The sequence below is a fragment of the Triturus cristatus genome, chromosome 5_1 (assembly GCF_964204655.1).
Source record: "Triturus cristatus chromosome 5_1, aTriCri1.1, whole genome shotgun sequence".
NCBI lineage: Eukaryota > Metazoa > Chordata > Amphibia > Caudata > Salamandridae > Triturus > Triturus cristatus.
Window position 1 is genome coordinate 27,999,875 of NC_140587.1, and position 19,968 is coordinate 28,019,842.

General features: G+C 43.7%; 1 protein-coding gene across 2 annotated transcripts in view; it reads right to left on the reverse strand.

Annotated features, from left to right (window-relative positions):
- Window positions 1-18,909, reverse strand: part of LOC146829995 (uncharacterized) — a 103,037-nt gene extending 84,128 nt beyond the window's left edge. The window contains exons 1-2 of one of the 2 annotated variants that reach the window (XM_085604238.1): window positions 18,855-18,909; window positions 15,930-15,971 (exon numbers count right to left, since the gene is read on the reverse strand). In XM_085604238.1, the coding sequence (XP_085460364.1) occupies window positions 15,930-15,971; window positions 18,855-18,900 (88 nt within the window). In that variant the 5' untranslated portion in view covers window positions 18,901-18,909. The remainder of the gene's footprint in view (window positions 1-15,929; window positions 15,972-18,854) is intronic. The other variant, XM_085604239.1, reaches the window with a different exon arrangement.
- Between the last annotated feature and the right edge of the window lie 1,059 nt (window positions 18,910-19,968).

Genomic DNA, 19,968 nt, shown 5'->3' on the forward strand with positions numbered 1-19,968 from the left:
GTCTGGTTATCTGATAGAGGTCTCTTTGGAATATGGGCAAATGGAAGGCTAAGGGTAGCCCTAATGAAGTCCCTCAAAGCAGCCAAAAAGATTGCATCACTCACACCAGCGAACTGTGTGGCTACTGATATACCAAACGTTAATACAAGAAGTTGGAAGTTTACTTAGTGGCTGTGATAATTTATCCAAATCAAGGTAGGGAGTGGCTGGTAGTTTCCTGAAGTAGAAACTCTAGAGGAAATCTACATTATATCTCCGACCCGTAAACAAAATATTGACCATAATGTAGAACCTAGAGGCATAACTAACAATGAGCTGGTGGTGTACAACTCTCCAACAAGAACAAGTGATTCTGCCAAAACCAATTCTAACTTTTGACTAACTGTGGCTCTTGATATTGCATGTGCTAATTTGTTTGATCCCGCTGCTCCTTTGAGCTCAGAAGTTAAAGACACTGATTGTGGGTGAATTAGTGATAATGTACATTTTCATACTACTTCTAAGGAGGAGGCTAAGAAAGTGAATGGGAGCTGTACATCAAATATAAATATAGGTAACATGGGTGCTAGGCATGGGTGAGGTGCCTCTCCAACCTTCTATCTTCCACAGGGTTTCTTCAGGGTCCACTGGGGAGGGTCTTTAATTTTTAAAACTCCAACCGCGACTTACACATAGAGTTGTACAGAATCTGCAGTCAGGTTCCCACACTGCACATACTCTCCATGGGGTGCCTATCTACTCACCTTGGATGGTTCCTTGGGGTCCCAGCGATTCTACATCCGCTCAAAAGTTTCCTGACTCGAGTCGTGGTTCTTATTCCACTTTCTTAGTATGTGGTTTGGTCACCCCCTTGGTCCCACTGTGCATTAATGCTATTTACTGTGTTTTCCTTGCTTTTGTGTCCATCTCAGAGTAGGAGATACTGTAACATACTAGATAGTGTCATATAATAAATGCATATTTTTAAAAATACTTTGTGTGGTTCTTTTTCATTTCATCTATACTATAAGATTGCATTCTGGTAAAACAAGCTGCTTTACACTCCTTCAAAACTTAGTCTGAAGGCTGCTCCCCACCGCTACCACTTAGAGAGCTTTTAAAGTTGTCTAAGATCTCTTAAATCACCATAAGTGTTGTCTGGACTGGTGCAAGGTGCCCACTTACATTAGTGGACATCATATACCAGGCCTGCCTCGCACAGAAGTCCATACAGGTGATGCCAACTCCAAAGTATTCAAAGTCAAACTTTACTGTACCGCATAGCTAGTGTGGTGGAGACCATTGTGTTAGTAATTTCTTATGTGAATTTGGCATGTGCTCCACAAAGAGGGGAATTTCACTGTCCCAAACTAGTCAATCATTTGATATTTCAAAATAGCCTCAACTGTTTTACAACAAACTGGAAATTAAAAACACAGACGTCCTTCTTCTTATCACCTTACCGTTCAGCTGGAGAGGGCTGAAGCACCAGATTGTACCCGGTTTGGTGTCATCATAGCAGCAGCCTTTTTCATTGCACTGATCTTTGGAGATTCCTCCATAGCCACAATTGACTCTTGATTTTGGTTCAATGGCACACTTGTCTGTCCAAAACACGTTTGTTTACATAAAAAATACATCTTGCGTTCACAGGTTTGCAAATGAAACTGCAGATTGTCTATCAAAATCCATCAGGTTGAATTTATATTATACGTAACTCTTTTGTAGATATGTGGGCAAATCCAGAGATTACACACATTGTGGTGCATTTTCCTTCTCTGCCAAGACAGAGTTGGAAACTCCATCAAAGATAGAGTTGTCCTGCATCAGTAGCTGTCTTTTCACCTAAGCAGATCTAAGCACCATGGACAAAGACACTTCAATGGAAATTCCACATATGCCCTCCTCTGTCAGTGGATTTTCTGCACTAGTGGAATTTCCATCTCAAAGTGTGGAAACTACAGATGCACCCTCAAAGTGGGAGTACACTGCCTATGACTGCATGTCAACTCTGCCAAACATGCTGGGTGAAGTAGATGATACTAATCCTTAAGTGAAAGTCTACTCCCTTTGCTCAGCAGACTGCCACGGGAATGAGTCCAACAGACATAGAGGCAGATCCATCACTCAGATCAGGCAACTGATATTCAACTGCTTTTAGCATCATTTACTCAACAAGGACACTATGGGTGAAGCAGCTGGAGTATTTTATGTGGTGGAATATCAGCCATATGCCGCACCCGAAAGTGTCTACGCAGCTAGACGTCCATGCAGGAAATCAACCATTTCCTGTCAGAGTTTTTTTTATGTCTTCCTCCACATGGGAACGTGAGTCTATTACATAAATGCAACAATAGCTTGCTTTCGAAATCTGCTGAAAAGTACTCCTTATATTAGACAAATACTTTACAGTTATGTCCTGAGCAAATTAGTGCTGCAATAATTGGCAGAAAAATAAGATGAGCTGTTCTGGGCAATGTGTAGTGGGTTACATATGCGTCAGATGCAGAGACTCTCGTCTCTTTACATTTTAGAATTATTGCTCATATCCTACAAAGCACTCATTGCACAGCTGTTTTATTTAATCATACTTTTCATTAAGATTTTCTTAAATTCAAATTATTCTTCTCTTTGTATAGATATTGCCCAAATTAGAACACATTCCGGGTGATCTTTATCTCTCGGAACCCACAATTTGGGTTGTGATTCTCCATCATATTTTTAATGCTATTTTAAAGGGAGCAGATATACCATATTCTTGGTTAGGTGCCGTGGTAGTACCCATATTCAAAAAGGGGGACAAAATCAACCCTGCGATTTACAGGCCCATTAGTCTGATTGAAATAGCACAATAACTATTTTGCAGGCATTTGCTGGAGAGGCTTTGAGAATCGATGAGAGGAGGGAATATACTGTCACCCCTGCAGGCAGGTTTTAGATAAAATACGAGTACCATAGACCAATTGTCCCATTTTTTAATGATTTTATGGAAACATGTGACAAACAATAGGGAGCGTGTATATGTTGTGTTTGTTGACCTGAGTGCTGCATTTGATCTACTCCTCCAGAAGAAGTTATGGGAAGCCCTGAATAAGATGGGGGTCCGACTAATTTATTGAAGATATTTATTAGACTAATTAGATAATGACGCTCAAGTCAGATGTGGGGGGGGAGGCAGGTTGACTGACTGCGTTAGGGTGAACAGAGGCATGCGTCAAGGATGTGTACTTGGGATTACTCTGTTCACCCTTTACATTCATGGATTGATTGAATCACTAACCAATTGCAAAGGCAATCCCCCCTCCCTTGCTGGTCAAGCAGTGGCCGCACTCATTTTTGCCAATGATACCCTATGCATTTCTAGGACCCCGATGGGGCTTCAAAATCTAGTGGACTGGTTTTCAGCAGCTTGTGGGGAATTTGGCTTAATAATCAATACCACAAAAACAGTTTGTTAAAGCAGGTGAAGCAATTCAGCTATTTGACAGTGAGGCTGGCAAATTCACTATCATGGGCCTCACAAATTGCAAAACGCCATCTTTCACTCCGACATGTAAACTCTGCTTTCAATACAAAAATTTAAAAATTGGATTTATGGACCAGTTGGTCAAGTAATTCCAGTGTATCAAGCAAAGGGCATTGGAGCTGCAGTGTACGGCGCGGAGTTGTGGGGCAAGAATAATGTAGGGGCCATTGTGAGATCAGTCCTGGAACTTCCTTGAAATGCCCCCCTGAATCCTATGCCCTTGGACTTTGGTTTAAAAAATGTAGCAATGTGCAAAAAATGGGTATGGTGGCTACTAGTTTAAGGATCTATGTAGAGTATATTTGCACTTCCAGTTGATCCCATGTATGTGTCTTCAGAATATCCTGAGACTCAAATACTCACCCTAGGATGGGTACCCAGGAAAGGTCATCCTTAGTGGAAGAGGAAACCTCACACACTGAATTGTGTCATGCTTCGTCACAGAAGTCCTCTCCCCACCTCGATAGGACAGTGCCACTGAGGCGCACTCAACCTCCTCAAAGACTGTAACGGAAGGTGGCAGTTCTTAACCTTACTGGACAACCCCGACAAGAAAGGGGATCCAGATGGAAAGTAAAAATATCTAAGTGTTCCATGGATAAAACCTTTATTCAACTGGACGCTAGCTATGTTTAAAAACTAAAGTGAATGGGTCATGGAGATCAATGGTGTACACCCAATTCCCTGTCTGCCAACATGTTTCCGCCCAACTAAGCTAGCCTAAGACATTCTGGGGCATTCGTCAGGGCATGTGGATCCCTAATGCTAGTGAGGGTGATATTGTTCCTAATACAACTAAACATGCTTGAGTGGGAGGGAATATTATCAAATTACTCAAGTTCGATCCTACCCAAACATCTGTTGAATAGGGGATTGCTAGCCTAGATATTAATCAAATTGTATGAGTAAACATGTGTGTGCATGACAATTATTAATATCATTTTTAGACTGGGTGACTTGATAATATTGTTTATGTCTGTATAATTTGATGAGCTTTTATGTTTTTTTCAAAATCAAATAAAGATATTTCTACTACCTAACTATTATGATTTTTTTAATGTCTTACTTTTCTGTACTTGATTTTATAAAGTGTTTGGAGACTTTACAAATAACAGGTTTGATCTGAAAATAAGCTACTAGTATATGTCACTCTTCTTTTCATTCAGTGTGGCTGAACACTGTACACAGGACAAATTGGGAAGCCACCATCCTATCTGTTTATTGCTTGCGCCACTGTTTTTATATTTGAAACTTGTTGTGCTCACTGTAGAGCTGTGATTAACAAGTCACTAACTGCAACTCCTTTAGACATTGTCCTGTGAATAGAAAGTTTGCTACTACAATATATTGTAGGTAATCTGGTGTCTGAAGTATTTCAGAGAGAGTTGCAGAGGGGATTAAATAAAATCTAATTATGCTATGAAGTCAAGTCAAGTCAAGTCAATGAAACTTTATTTGGATCAATAATAATCCATAAAAGCACAGTAAATAAAATAAGCGTTACAAAATACTCAGTGTGATGCTATTAACAAGTAAAAACAACAGATCATACAAATTTTAAGACATTGTTAATCGAGCACGAACCGCAGTTTTTAAGAAAGAGCTCACTCGGAAGACAAGTTCATGGTCGTCCAGGGTCAAAATCATCGAAAATGCGAGTTCCAGGCTAATTGGTTTTAATTTTTTAAAATACGGAGTTAAAAACCATTTAATATACTTGATATAAAATTTACAGAAAAATAAAAAGTGTAAAATTGTTTGCTTGCTCCGACAGTCACAAGGGCATGGCTCAACACATTGATCATTATAATTCCATAGGGGAAATCTAAGGGCGTATTTGATGGTACCTGCCCTAAGACGGAATATAAGGCCACGCTCCCAGCGACTCATTGGGAGAGTTAAATAACTGGGTGTAGGGTGAGTTAAAAGATTGTGAGCTAGGTATCTAGAAATGCTAGGGTTCAAAGACTCCCTCGCTGCCCTTTCGGCACTGAACAACATATAAAGTGCTTTTTTAAGTTCGCATTTCGATGGAATCGTGGTGGTGGTGGGTTTTAAGAAAACATTTTGGGAGTTCACGCTGCGAAGTGCACTCAGCACCCCTGAGAGCCAGGGGATAGCCATGCCCTTATCACAATGTAAACAATCCTCAATAATGTCCCTGGTCAATTTGGCGGCAGGATTTTTCCAAATCGCCAGCCAAAAAAGGGCAGGGCGGGCACGAATAAAATCCCCTATAAAATGCAACCCCAATTCCTTATGGCATATGTAGTGTGGGGAGGAAATGGGGGCACAGAGGAGCTTCCTGCAAAATCTGTTTTCCTCGGCAATTATATGAGGACATCTAGCAGTTCCCCAAACCCCAGCACCGTATGTGGCAACCGGGACGCATTGGGCTTTGTATATTTGTAAGGTAGCAGCCAGCTCACCGGTCTTCTTGGGGCGGGGGAGGCTCAGAATTAAGTTAATGGCCTTTGAGAACTTACTCCTGGAGTGGGCAATATGCCCACTCCAGGAGTTGTTCGCAGCAAAGACCACTCCCAAATACGGGAAGCTGCTAGTTGACCCCAGTCTCTCTGCCCCCACAACAATGCTTTCAATATGTCGCTTCTGTGGGCCACATGACATTACAAAGGATTTTTTAAAATTAGTCTTTAGGTCTAGGGAGTCCATATGGTCAACAAAGCCATTCACTAAAGTGCGTAGTGCGTTAGGGGTGCGGCCCATAAGGACCGCTTCATCTGCATATAGCAGGGCGGGGAGATGGTTACCGTTTATTAACGGAACGTTGCCAGTTAGGGAGACCAGGTGTTTGTGTAGGCCATTGATATAAATGATAAATAAAAGAGGGGCTAGGACGCAGCCCTGTCTAACCGCTCTATTGATTCTTACCATCTCAGTTACCTCACCCCCATGGCCAATCCTGACACAAGCCTTCAGATCTCTATGCAGATAGGCCAGGAAGAGGACCATGGATTCGTCCAGACCGTATTTCAATAAGGCCCTCCAAAGCAGTGACCTGTTGACAAGGTCGAAGGCAGTAGATAAATCCATAAAAGCAAGGTAAATTGGGCATTTACGTTCAACAGTGTATTTGCCCAAAATAAGGTTGAGATTGAGGCACTGCTCTGCAGTGCCAACCTTATTATGAAAACCCAGCTGGCAACTCTCCAAAATGTGGTTATCCTCGGCCCATGTTAGGATTTTATTATACAATACTCTGCCTAAAATTTTTAAGGTGTTATCAATAAGGGAGATTGGCCTATAATATGATGGTTGGGACCGATCGCCCTTCTTAAAAATAGGCACTATTATACTCGATGACCAAGTTGGTGGTGGTGGAGAGGTGAAAGTTAAATTTTTGAAAACGTTCAACAAGAGAGGGGCCCATAAATCGGGGTAGGCTTTAATAATGTCAATGGGAAGGCCATCTGAGCCTGGGGCTTTTTTCCCCGCGCTCTGTGCGATGGCCTCTTCCACCTCAGATAATGATATGTCTACCCATGGAGGGTGGTTGAATATTGGAGTAGCCGTCGATGAGGATGGGACAGCATAAATCTTAGAAAAATGGTCCACCCAGGCAGCTCCGGGAATGGTACAATCCATTGGGGTCGAGAGCTGACCTGAGTAGCGCAGATCTTTAACCGCAGCCCAAAAGATATCCCCCCTTCCACGGGCAGCGGTTTGCGCTAACGCCTCCCAGCGTTCCTCGAGGATCTCCTCCTTCCTTCTAATAATGGCCAGTTAATATCGAGTCCTAGCATTTTTCACATCGGTCAAATTCCTCGGGCAGGAAGATAAGACACGCCGCAAATCACGGTTGGCCAGAGAACACTCATGATCAAACCATCCCTGGTCAACCGTGATTACAAGCGGCGGAGTCATAAGCTGGACTCGAAGAGCTGAACAAATCTTAACGAAATCCTCAACTGCCCCAGGATTCGGGTTTAGATCAGACAGACATGAGAAAAAAAGGAGTAGGTTATCTCTGACCAGGGTCTGGAAAGTTGCCGTAACATTAATACCCCTCCATTTTAATGTGAGGTTATTTGAACTAATGGAGAGGTTCCTAGCACCACATTCCTTGTTATAGACTGGGCGGTAGATTGCTTTTAAGCAGATCTTAATGGGGTTGTGATCCCCCTGCGGCATAGGAATTACCATAGCCTTACTGATACGATCGGCCAGCCCAGGGGAAATAAAAATATAATCAATTATTGATGAGCAATCTCTACCTCTAAATGTGGGCACTAGGGAGGCTGTTGGGAAACAGTTAGCCATTATGTCCATGGCATTCTCCAAATTATGTGTGCTCAAAAAGGAAGTTAATTCCACGCCCCTTTGACACCCAGGTGCCGGATTACAGTCCTTCATGGTTGAGCAATCAACATTAAGTCTTGCATTAAAATCATCTCCCAACACAAAGCCACTGGTGTCATCAAAATCGGGCCTAGACTCCAGGGTGGTAATAAAATTAAAAAGATTCCTAAAATGTATATTTGGTGATGAGCTAAAATCATTATTATAAAAATTAACCAGAAAAAAAAATTATGCTATGTACTTGTGTGGTCGAATTGTATAGCTCACTTGCGAATGAATTCTCAATTCTAACACAAACCCACTGACATTTTGATCACTGAAACTGTCTCAGCCATTTTTCTTGTTTCCTGTGGTCATTGATGGAACTCATGAGACTGTAGATATATAAGTAACAGTGTAGTACACAGAGGTGCTGACATGTATATGTACAAACCGTGTGTATTTTATAAATGGAACAGGTTCAAACAAGGCATGTCTATTTATTGGGCTACAAGTACATCATTGTCCAATGTAAAAACACGGTATTTGGCAGTCACTGCCTAAGTCTTTTTTTCTTAATTCAATCTCATTGATCAAGACTGACTGAGCAAGACAGGCATTTTCGTGCATGTATGCGTGCCGAAAGCCACAAGGTTCACGCACGCTGCTCTGAAAATTGAAAACAGTTTTTTAAACTGTCACCTGTTGTCCTGACTTCGCTGCTAGCGCACTCTGCATTTTGATGAATGTGACACGCTTTTAAAAGTTTTAACTGGTGCACATTATTTGTTTTAAGCTGCACATAACTCGCTTTAAAAAAAAAAGGATTGCACTAAATACCTCCATACTCATTTGCACTTGACTCTCCCCGGTCCACCACAGCTACAGTAGCTGATTAGGTGGAGGGAGAAGTACACACCGGAAATACTCACTTCCACGAGGTCACTAGACGGACGCCATCTTTAGAGTTGGCGGTCTAGTTCTCTCGCAAAGGCACTTCCCGGGTCTGGATTTAAGACTGGGATGGCGACGACACGCAGTGGGCGAGGTGCTGGGGTGACGGAGGCACGCATATGGCAAGCCGTCTGCACCCGTCTGCGCCAGTCCGGGACCAGGGGCTAGAAACCCTGCCCAAACCACCCAGGTTCCTCCAAAACCTTTAACATAAAAAAACAAAGAGCTCCGTGCACTTGATACAGGAGCACACCCCACCTGCCAGCACGCTCTGGTCCCCGATGAGCCTCTGAGCTGCTCGGTCTGCGGAGATATAGAGGTGACCTAGTTGCAGCAGGTAAAGGGTGCAGTGGGAAAGACAGAACACATTAATTACTGGAAGATGGGACTAATAAACAGCAGATCCCTCCCCAAACATGCAATCGAGATCAAGCTCCTAATAGAGGAGGAAGAGCTGGAGAATCTATTTCTGATAGAAACCTGGCTCCGAGAAAGCTCTATGCCAGACATTGTAAACACTCTTCCCCAGGGCTTTTATATCCATCGCCATGATAGAGTGGGGACAATAGGAGGGAGCATCGCTATCATTTGGAAATCTCACCTAGCCTGTGTTTTTCAACCCTCTCAACATAGCTAAGTGTGAGGCCTTTGCTCTCAGACTGTCTCCCACCCCTGCTTGCTCCTTTTCAGGCTGTCTTATTTACAGACCGCCAGAGTCCTGTACACCATTTTTAGAAGCTGCCCCAGACATTTTGGCACGCATGATAATAGGAAAACGCGCCTTTATCGTCCTAGGTGACTTCAACATCCACCTGGACGATCACTCTTATCCTTCGACTAAGAGATGTGTAGCCGACGTGGATGCCATACAGCTCACACAACTGGTACACCTGCCCACTCACGAAAAGGACCACATTCTGGACCCCATTTTCTCAAATGACACCAGACTGGAATCACTAGCCACCTTACGTATGCCTTGGACAGACCACTTCTTCAGTCCAATCCAGTTTCTAAAACCCCAATTTACAGAGCCCAAAAAAGTAAGCCCTGTACTGGGACGTAAACGGCCAAGGCAGGCCCCCGAAGCCTGGACTACAGACCTTGAGTCATCTTCCCCACTAGAATCAAAAGATGTAGAAGAAGCCCATAAAAATTGGGTATCCTGGATAAACAGATCCATAGACCGTAACTTCAGGAAACCAGGTCCAATAAAGCCAAAAGACTCCAATGGATCGTCCTGGTTCAGCCCTGAGTTGGTCGCTCAAAGGAAAAGCTGTAAAAAGTTAGAACAAAACTGGAGAAAAACCTACGACCCGAGCTTAAAATAGCCTACAAATTAGCTATCCAGCAATATCATAAGGAAATTAGGAAAGGGCAAGCCATTTAAAATTGTAAAGTCCCTCTCTACAATCGACCCAGGAACAAACGTCTCCCAGTGCTCAAAAGAGAGATGCAATGAGCTAGCCTCGTTTTTTAAGAGCAAGGTAGAAAACATCTATAACCCCCTTAACATCAGCATGACATCAACAGCTACCGAAACTCTCAGCATCCCCCCTGAACCTCCTAGGAATACAGACCAGCCACTACCCTCCCCCCCTGTTCTGCGCACTTTCCCCAAACTGAGTGAGGAGGAGGTTGGGTCCCTGCTACAGAATATCGAATCAGGGTCCCCTCTAGACCCGGCTCCACCCCATATTCTTGTCAAAGGGGGGAAAGGCGTCCTAACCCAATTCGCCCACCCCATTTCCCTATCCCTGGAAAGTGGGCCAGTACCCAAAGAGTGGAAGCATGCCATTGTAAAACCTCTACTGAAAAAACCCCACCTTGACCCCGCCTCCCTGGCGAACTACCATCCGATCTCACTGTTACCCATCCTGAGCAAGATTGCCGTGAAACCCGTGAACTGCACCATCTCACACTTCCTAGAAGACAATGGTATCATTCATCAGACACAGATTGGATTTCGACCAAAACACAGCACTGAGTCAGCTTTGCTTGTTGTCACCGAAAAACTAAAAAGCATTTTAGACCAGGGAAGAGCCGCAGCAATCGTGCTACTGGATCTAAGCGCGGCCTTTGATACGGTAGACCATGCCGTACTGGTCAATAGACTGAAGGGGATTGGAATCAGGAGTACAGCCATCAAATGGCTGGCCTCTTTCCTGAATGGTAGATCTTTCCAATGCATGGAGGCGGAAATCTTCTCAGACTCCTTTTCAGCCCCATGGGGGTTCCACAGGGATCTTCCCTGAATCCGACCCTCTTTAACATATGCCTAAGTCCATTAGCCCACATAGTACAGGAGTTCGATCTGTCCATTGTGTCATATGCCGATGACACACAAATAGTGGTCTCAATCTCAGACGCCACAAACTCAGACCATAGGCAACTAGCCCCGTGCCTGGAAAAGATTGGATCCTGGATGGCCGAATGCAGTCTTAACCTCTTCTGTGCCCATGACGAGATAGTCTCGTCATGGAGCACGGTTGCGCTGTGCCCATGACGAGACTATCTCATCATGAACCCCGCCCGCTAATGTAACGCCCGGCACAGGAGGGGGAAAGGGCGAGGCACTGAAGGGGTTAAGCTGAATGGGGACAAAACCAAGCTTATGATCCTAGGTAGCAACCTCAGCCCGCGCTCGGAGCTACCCTGGCCAGCTAAATGGGGTACCCCCTCCTCCCCCAAAAAACTCCATAAAAAATCTTGGGATGCGGATGGACCAGAACCTAGCAATGGCGATCCAGGCCAAAAAATTGGCAAGCACCTGCTTTGGGATGCTCCGAATGATCAGGAAAATTTTGAGCCTGCTCCCAGAAAACTCAAAGAAGGGAGTGGTTCAAGCCTCCCCCAAATATGTCACAGACATACTGTAGGTGGTACAGAATGCAGCAGCCCGACTGCTTCTGAAGATACCCAGGCATCAGTCAGTTAGAGCTTCCCTTGAGGAGCTACACTGACTTCTGGTCCAAGCCAGGATCAAATTCAAGTCCCTCTGTCTGGCTCATAGAGCTATGCACGGGAAAGGCCCCGCGTTGGTACGAGAACTGATCTCTCAGTACTTGCCCCGTCGCCATCTCAGATCAGGATCAAACATCCTGATGAACACCACGAGAATCAAAAGATCGAGATGGGGTGGGAGGTCATTCAAACACCTGGTACCCAAGCTGTGGAACAGTCTGGACCCTGAGCTGTGAATGATCGAGAACAAAATGACCTTTAAAAAAAGACTGACAACGTGGCTGTTTCCCTAAAGCCAATCTGCTGGGATTCCCCCTGTCTTGTTTCATACCAGCCTTGGGATGCCCGAGGGTAGCCATGCGCTCTATAGGTCCCTAAACCTAAACCTGTGCTATATCCAGGGTAACTGGAGCCATGAGTCAGTCAAGGGCCCATTCATGCAGCATACTCAACCAAATGGAGCAGCAAGAAAAGGCAAATTATCTATATATTACAGCACATTCCTTGCAGTATTATTCCCCTAATTGTAATTTTAACACATTTTAAAACTGCTGGGGGCAACAGCGTCACCTACTTTGCAGCTGTGGTACTATGTGTAATGCTTTCTTGTAGTATCTTTTTATCCGTCTGAGATAGATGCAAATTACACAGGGTTTTAGGTTGGAAGTGTTCATCCATACATTTGGGAAAAATGCGGCAGCAAAATAATTGAATACTTCCAGTACCATGACTGTAGGCAAATGACTCAACATTCATAGCAGTGAAGCCCCATAGACATCCAGCAGTCATGCATCCAAGGATCCCAGATCCTAGCTCATGCAATGTGCAGTGTTATTCTCTGCTTCCCCAGCGTCTTATAATTCGGAGATTTTACAAATAAAACAAGGCTTTTCTCCTCCTGATAAAAGATGGAATAACTTAAAAAATGCCTGTCTGCTAGTGACTGCTGAGATAAGTTCCTTGTAACCTTAACACATTCTGAAACAGCTCTATTTTGTAGAGGACTCAGACTTTTGTGACTTGTCTAGTCACAATAAACACATTCAGTAAATTTCAACCAGTTGACCAATATTTACAGAGCTGCTGTGTAGTGTAGTTTGGACAGGTTTAATAAAGTGTTGTAACAACCAGAGATACATTATAATTATCAAAGTTACCCTTTGAAGTCACAAATTACCAGAGCCATCTATACAGCCAAGTATCTTTTTTTGAAGAAACAAACAAGATAGAACCTTTTTATAATCAAATGAATTTCTAGTTCAAGTCACAGATCCTCATGAGTTTGTTATTGTGAATAGATCTAAATGAAGCTTGCTAATATTATGACGTGTACAATAGTCATCGAGGGACCCTATTACAGAAAGACGGTCGTGCTGCCCACAATTATCTTCAGGACATTGGGTAATCCGCAGATATGATCTGGATCACCTGTCTAGATTTTCAAGAAAACCATTAAGGGGCTCATTTATGAGCCCTTGCGTCACTTTTGCGCCGCTGGTGCATCACTTTTTGTGACGCATCAGCAGGGTATAAAATGTCTCATGTTGCTTCATATTTACAAAGTGACGCATCTATCTAAACGCCTCACTTTGTAAACCCCTGCGCCACATTATACCTGCGCCAGGTATAATGTATGCAGAGGGGGCGTTCTAACGCCTCGTAGAAGTGACGCAGTGAAATCTATGAGATTTCACTGCATCACTTGTAGGACACAATTGCGTCAATTTCTTAGGCCTGCCTCACAGCAGGCGTAAGACTGACACAGGCACATTTGAAATGGGACTTGCCCATGTGAAATGACACACTCCAGCGATGCGTCATTTTTGCGCCTACAGATACATCAGAAATACTGACATATCTGTAACTCCTTGCGACATGATGTGTCATACTGTAAATATGACGCATCACTGGTGTCGCAATGAGGGCGCAATGAAAAGTGACTCATCGCTGTTTTCACGCTTGTCATAAATGAGGCCCTAAGTATAAAAATGAGGTGTTTTGTTTGTTAGTGTGTTTAGGTGAATATCACAGAAATGTGGCCGGATCACGCAGCCCTTTCATGAGTGTATTTACATTAATATTTTTAATTAACAATTCAAAAACAGCCATAAACACATCAGTTACTAGCTATGTTAGAAAGGTAATTGGTTACATAAAATTAACTCTGGCCATATATTTTAGACTCACAAACTTATTTCCGTGCTATTTTAATTATAAATACACTTTTCTGTAGTGTTTCATATCACTCTCCTGCCATTTCTGAGCACTGGAAATAACATCTGTTACATTGACCAATTTATTGGGATCCGGTTTGCTAACTGCAGAACAAAGTACAGAACAAGTGAGGGCCACATTTAGAGTTTGGAGGCTAGGATACTCCGTTAAAGCGTGAGGAATATCTTGTTTGCTTTATTACATGTGCCATAAGCTTTGGTAGACTGCATAAATTGATCAGTCAATCCTTAATATATTAGTAAATAGAGTGCACTCGATACATTTTCATTGGTCTTAGAAGATTCTTTAACTGTTTGTAGGCAAGTGAGACACTCAATGGGTCGAGCATTACAACCGAGACTCTACTGCTGAATCAGAGGACGTATGCCACTAGTTTCAAGAGCTGATATGAAATGTGCCAACAGAGAAATCAAGCCCCAAAAATGACTTTAATTATTAAAAGGTTCCTCTTTTTCTAGCTAACTTTGTGATAGTAGGCAAGACAATTCATATTAGAGACAACTATCATAACAAGTCTGTTGATTGGTCTCCACATTATCTTCACCTTGGATGTTATGGACTTTTGCTAGCACCATCCAGACTGCACCCCTAAACACTTCTTATTATGACATACCAATGTGTATATGCCTTCACATTCTTATAAAACGAACTGTGCGGATTTCTTTTTTAATTAACATACCTCCTCAATTGACCCTGAAGCTATCTACCATTGGGGAAGGAATAGGGAACGTTGATCCAGTCTATGAACGTGCGTGGTAGACCAACTCTGGACAACAAAGCGAAGCAAGCCTTCGACATCTCTGGACAGTGTGATGTTGCGGAACTCACAATAAAAAACTGTCCTTTACTAGCAAGGTGTGTCGCTGTCTCTCACAGATCATCGCATAAAGGTGCGGGGAGTCCAGTGAGCACCTACCAGATGGGGTCGTACATCCGTGCAAGTGGTTTATGGAATACAATTAAAACTTCTGCCGGAGACAGACCTGCCTACAAAAACTCATGCATCACACACAAAGTCGTCCATCAAAATGCACCACCTTACCTTGCCGATAAACTCTGCAAAGCGGGCAGCGCATGACCCCTAAAAAGTATCCGTTTACATGGCATGTATAACCTCAAGCCTTTTGCTATTCTCTGTCTTAACTGGTGTTTATCCTATAATGATGTTGTAAAGGTTGTAATTTTGTTTTACCATCTGTATCTCAGTCTTGTAAAGCGCTCTGATGTTTTTGTTATTCTGTGATGCTGTCATTTGTCTCTTAGCATTACTAGCTCTATCGTGTAAATCGCTCTGATACCTCTGGGTACAGCCAGCGCTGTATAAAACCTCTAAAATATCAGCGATTGAGGGTTTATAGAGAGAATCTTCCCCCATAAGGTGTTGTAAACATACAGGTTGTCTATATTAAGACTATAGCAACTTACTATTCAGATCCATGTCATCCCAGCCTTTCCCACAGATTGGCAGTGAAGGGTGCGCCTTATTTTTGTTTGGTTTGTGCTAAGTCTGATTTCCAAGGGGATGGAATTCCATGGTCGAGGTACTGGTGGTGACTGACTCTGACTGCCCCTGGGCTCTGCCTACCCAGGGTCTGTGCCAGTGCCATCTTGAGAACACTTAGACCACAGTGAAAACACCTCCATACACTGGGGTGCAGTATGAGTTAGGGTTCCCCTATTATTGGCATGACCTACCCTATAAGTCCCTAGTACATAATAGGGCAGGGGGAATAAAACTACCTTTAAGTCTCTGGGGTAAAATGGGGCGGGCAGTTTAAAGGACCACAATGCAAGTGAGGGTAACCAGCCGCCTGTCCTCATCTGGGAGGTGAAAGATAAAAGCAATTGGGGTTTCATCGGATGCCTGTAGGCCTGCTGCTCTATCCCTTATTTGAGATATCTGGTTCTTCCAACTCTAAATGCATACAGTTTAATTCACAAGCCTCTCATACCAAGTCAAATTTGAAAGACTTACTCACTCGCATATCTGGGGTTGAGCTTGGAAGGCATCCACGGGCTGTTGGTGAACAAAAAATGTAAATATTTATTTTGTCATGCGGGTAATGGGCTTAAAAATTAAAAGAGTTATAATGAATGACTTATTAAAAGACACCAAAATGAGAGTATGGTTGGAAAAGTTCTCTATACAACCCCTTAGCTCTGACTCTATTAGTATATTTTGCCCATAGAACAAATTCATTTAATATATTATAGCTCAATAGACTCCTGATTTAAACATCAAAGATTTCTTGTTAATACAGACCAATCAGACAATAACATAAAAGTTTATTACATATAAGTTTATAACAGTGCATTAAAGGCTCAGATTTCACTCATACAAAACAACTGAAATTCAGCCGTTATAGTTACCTCAGCTAAGTCTAACTTACCCCCCGCAATACACTTCTTATGACCTCACATATCATGTCACTGATGACATCATCCACAGAATCACTCACACACCCACCCACACACCAACTCACACACTCATACACCCACTCACCCAACCACATAACCAATCACACACCCATCCACAGATCCATACAACCACATTTAAACAAATTTACAGATGTCAGCATGCCCAGTGGCCATCGCTAAACGTAGAAGAGAACCACTATGATATTGGCATAAAACAATTGATGGGTGGCTGCCGTAGATTTGGAAGCCCATTTACAAATCTTTTCAAAAGGAGGGAGTTTGCATTAGAAGAAAACAACCCCTGGTGACCTCCACACCCTAGGAGCTTTCTACCAGGGTGTGGGGCCATTATCATCTCTCCACTAGGTTTTTTTCTGGTGGTGATGAACAGAAAAGAAACAATGCCCCCCCCCCCCCCAGCCTGGTACTGGTGCAATTCTCCTAGGGTGTGGAGATCACTGGGTGCTGTTTCTTTCCTGGCACAAACTCTCACAAGAAATTTCCTGGTGATGACAGATTGGAAACACATAAATCACATTATTTACTCAAAATAGGTCATGCAGTGTAATGTCCTTCCTCTGACAGTCCCTACTATGTCTCACTGTCGGGGGAAGTCACTGTCAAAGAATCCAACTGATACTGAGTCTATGGACAAATTAAGGTTGGCATTCCTCTAAATGAGGCAGGTGGACTAAGGCTCTGTCGGACATTGCACACTGTTTCTTTTGGAACGGAGTGCCCTCAAACTCTGTATGGGTGAAAGCATGGACGTCATTTAGGAGTCACCAGGCGTCACAGCTGTGACCCCTGGCTAGCCCTTGGCAACCCCTGGGACTGTCTTTGTGACCCCTGGCCTCGGAGGTGAAAAGGTCAGTACCAAGAACTCGGGGGGGGGGCACATTCCTTATTTTCTGCCTGTTTTTCAATATTGTAATATTGAATAATGTTCTATTTTTTACTGTTAGTATAATAAGCAGAGGAGCACACATAGGCCCTGTGGTGGCAGCTGTAGTAAGTAAAAATGGTTTTAAAAGTATGGTATGGTGTGTGCAATCTTTTGAGGCAGAGTATATTTATGTGAAAGAGCATGTTTATGTGCGAGTGCATCTTCATGTGTAAGCATGTGTGTGTGTGTGTGTGTGTTTGTGTGTGTGTGAGTGAAAATGAGGGAGAGTCAGTGACATGCAGTGAAGTGAGATTGTGTATGATTTAGTCCCAAAGTTGAGCTCTGCATTGCACAAGGGGAGAGTGAAATAAATGTGCCATCTGAAAAAGGACTTGGTGCATTTTTTTCTCTCCCTATGTGCACAGCACACACCTCTGTTCCATAGTGCAAGGGGAGTAGAGCAAGCCTGTGTGTATTCTCAGAAACATAGGTTTTATAATTGAAGGTGTCCCTTCCGGTACAAAAACTGTGCTTTAACCCACTGTGCATGTATGGTATAGAACGCAGCACACATGCAAAGTTGTAAAAACAAAGAGAAATTAAAACCTCTTTACGTCTGCCTCAAGGAGGCACAATATAATGGGTCAAATTCCTATCCACCAATGTTTGTATATATTGATGAGTGTCAACACCCATGGACTGCCTTCATGATGCAAAATAACGCAAAGCAACTCACATTGCAACTTTGCATTACTTTGGGACACTACTCATCTGAAATCCTGATTTGTGTTGGCTAGCCAACCCTCTCTCTACACTTTCTGCAATGTTTGCGTCACAAAAGCGACGCAATCCAGGCACAAAGATTTAGGTAACCTGGGTCTGAGTGTCAGAAAGGAGGAGTGTGAGAGATTGAGTGTGGCTCAGAGTGAATGTGAGTGAGAATGAATAAGAATGAGTGTAAGCGGATAAAAGAGAGTGCGAGTGAGAAACAAATTAGTGAGTGTGAGAGATTGAGTGTGGCTCAGAGTGAATGTAAGTGAGTGAGAATGAATAAGAATGAGTGTAAGCGGATAAAAGAGAGTGTGAGTGAGAATGAATGAGTGAGTGTGAGAGAATGAGTGTGGCTCAGAGTGAATGTAAGTGAGTAAGACTGAATAAGAATGAGCGTAAGCGGATATAAGAGAGTGTGAGTGAAAATGAATGAGTGAGTGTGGGCGAATGAGTGTGAGTGAGTGAATGTGTATGTCAGTGACAATGTGATGTGAAGCTTGCGAGTTTGTTCTTGGCCCTGGCATACTGAAGGTAACTATTGTCTTATAGAGACACCCAAGGTAAAGAATACTGGTTCTGGCACACTTGCAGCAATCCTTAGCATGGCACACACTTGTGACAAAATACTGGCACTGACACACTGGCGGTAATTCTTGCCCTAAAGAGCGCCAGTGGTAAATTACTGGCACTGGCATACTAGACATAATTCACGGAATATAGGGCACCCATTGAAAAATGCTGACAGGAGAGTGATATATCCTTTTACCAAAGAGGCCCCCATTGCTCCCCAGAAGTTGGAAAGATGCACAATTATCACAAACTTACCTGCTAGGATCAGCATCACAGTCACAGAGAGGACCTTCATGGCCATGGTGAGATATCTGTGATCTCCAGGAAACACTGCCACCTTTTATACTGCAGCACCTGCCATCATCCTGCTGATCAATCAATGAAGAAAGACAAACATGCCCTCGAAGAGAGACACATCCCTCTTCACTCTGCACTTGTCACTTCTCACTTACTGGTTCCTGTTCAACTGGGTGTCTGGAGAATATGCTCGTATTTTACTAAAAACAGGACTGTGGAATGTCACTCTTTACACCACAAAAGCCCCACTCTAGTAACCTTGCTTTTAGCTTACAAGTTTGAAATTCTTATCTAAATTTAGAGAAAAAAGGGTAGCCAGAGGTGCCTCAAAAGGTAATATAAAAAATCTATAGGTTAACACTCCTACTCATTGAAGGGAGGGCCGGGAATGGACACCTTTGCATTGGGAATGAATTATCCCAGCCGCCTTGGAATGGACCCCCGATGCCACCCTGTAGAAGAGAGACTGAGGAAAAGTGATGGGGATGGACCTTCACACAGCAGTGCCCCCCTTGCAATGGACCCCCGATGCCACCCTGTACCAGAGAGACAGAGGGACTTTGGTGGGGACGGACCTTCACACAGCAGTGCCCCCCTTGCAATGGACCCCCGATGCCACCCTGTACCAGAGAGACAGAGGGACTTTGGTGGGGACGGACCTTCACACAGCAGTGCACCCCTTGCAATGGACCCCTGATGCCACCCTGTACCAGAGAGACAGAGGGACCTTGGTGGGGACGGACCTTCACACAGCAGTGCCCCCCTTTCAATGGACCCCCGATGCCACCCTGGACCAGAGAGACAGAGGAAAAGTGATGGGGATGGACCTTCACACAGCAGTGCCACCCTTGCAATTAACCACCGATGCCACCCTGGACCAGAGAGACAGAGGAAAAGTGATGGGGATGGACCTTCACACAGCAGTGCCACCCTTGCAATGGACCACCGATGCCACCCTGTACCAGAGAGACAGAGGAAAAGTGATGGGGATGGACCTTCACACAGCAGTGCCACCCTTGCAATGGACCCCCGATGCCACCCTGTACCAGAGAGACAGAGGAAAAGTGATGGG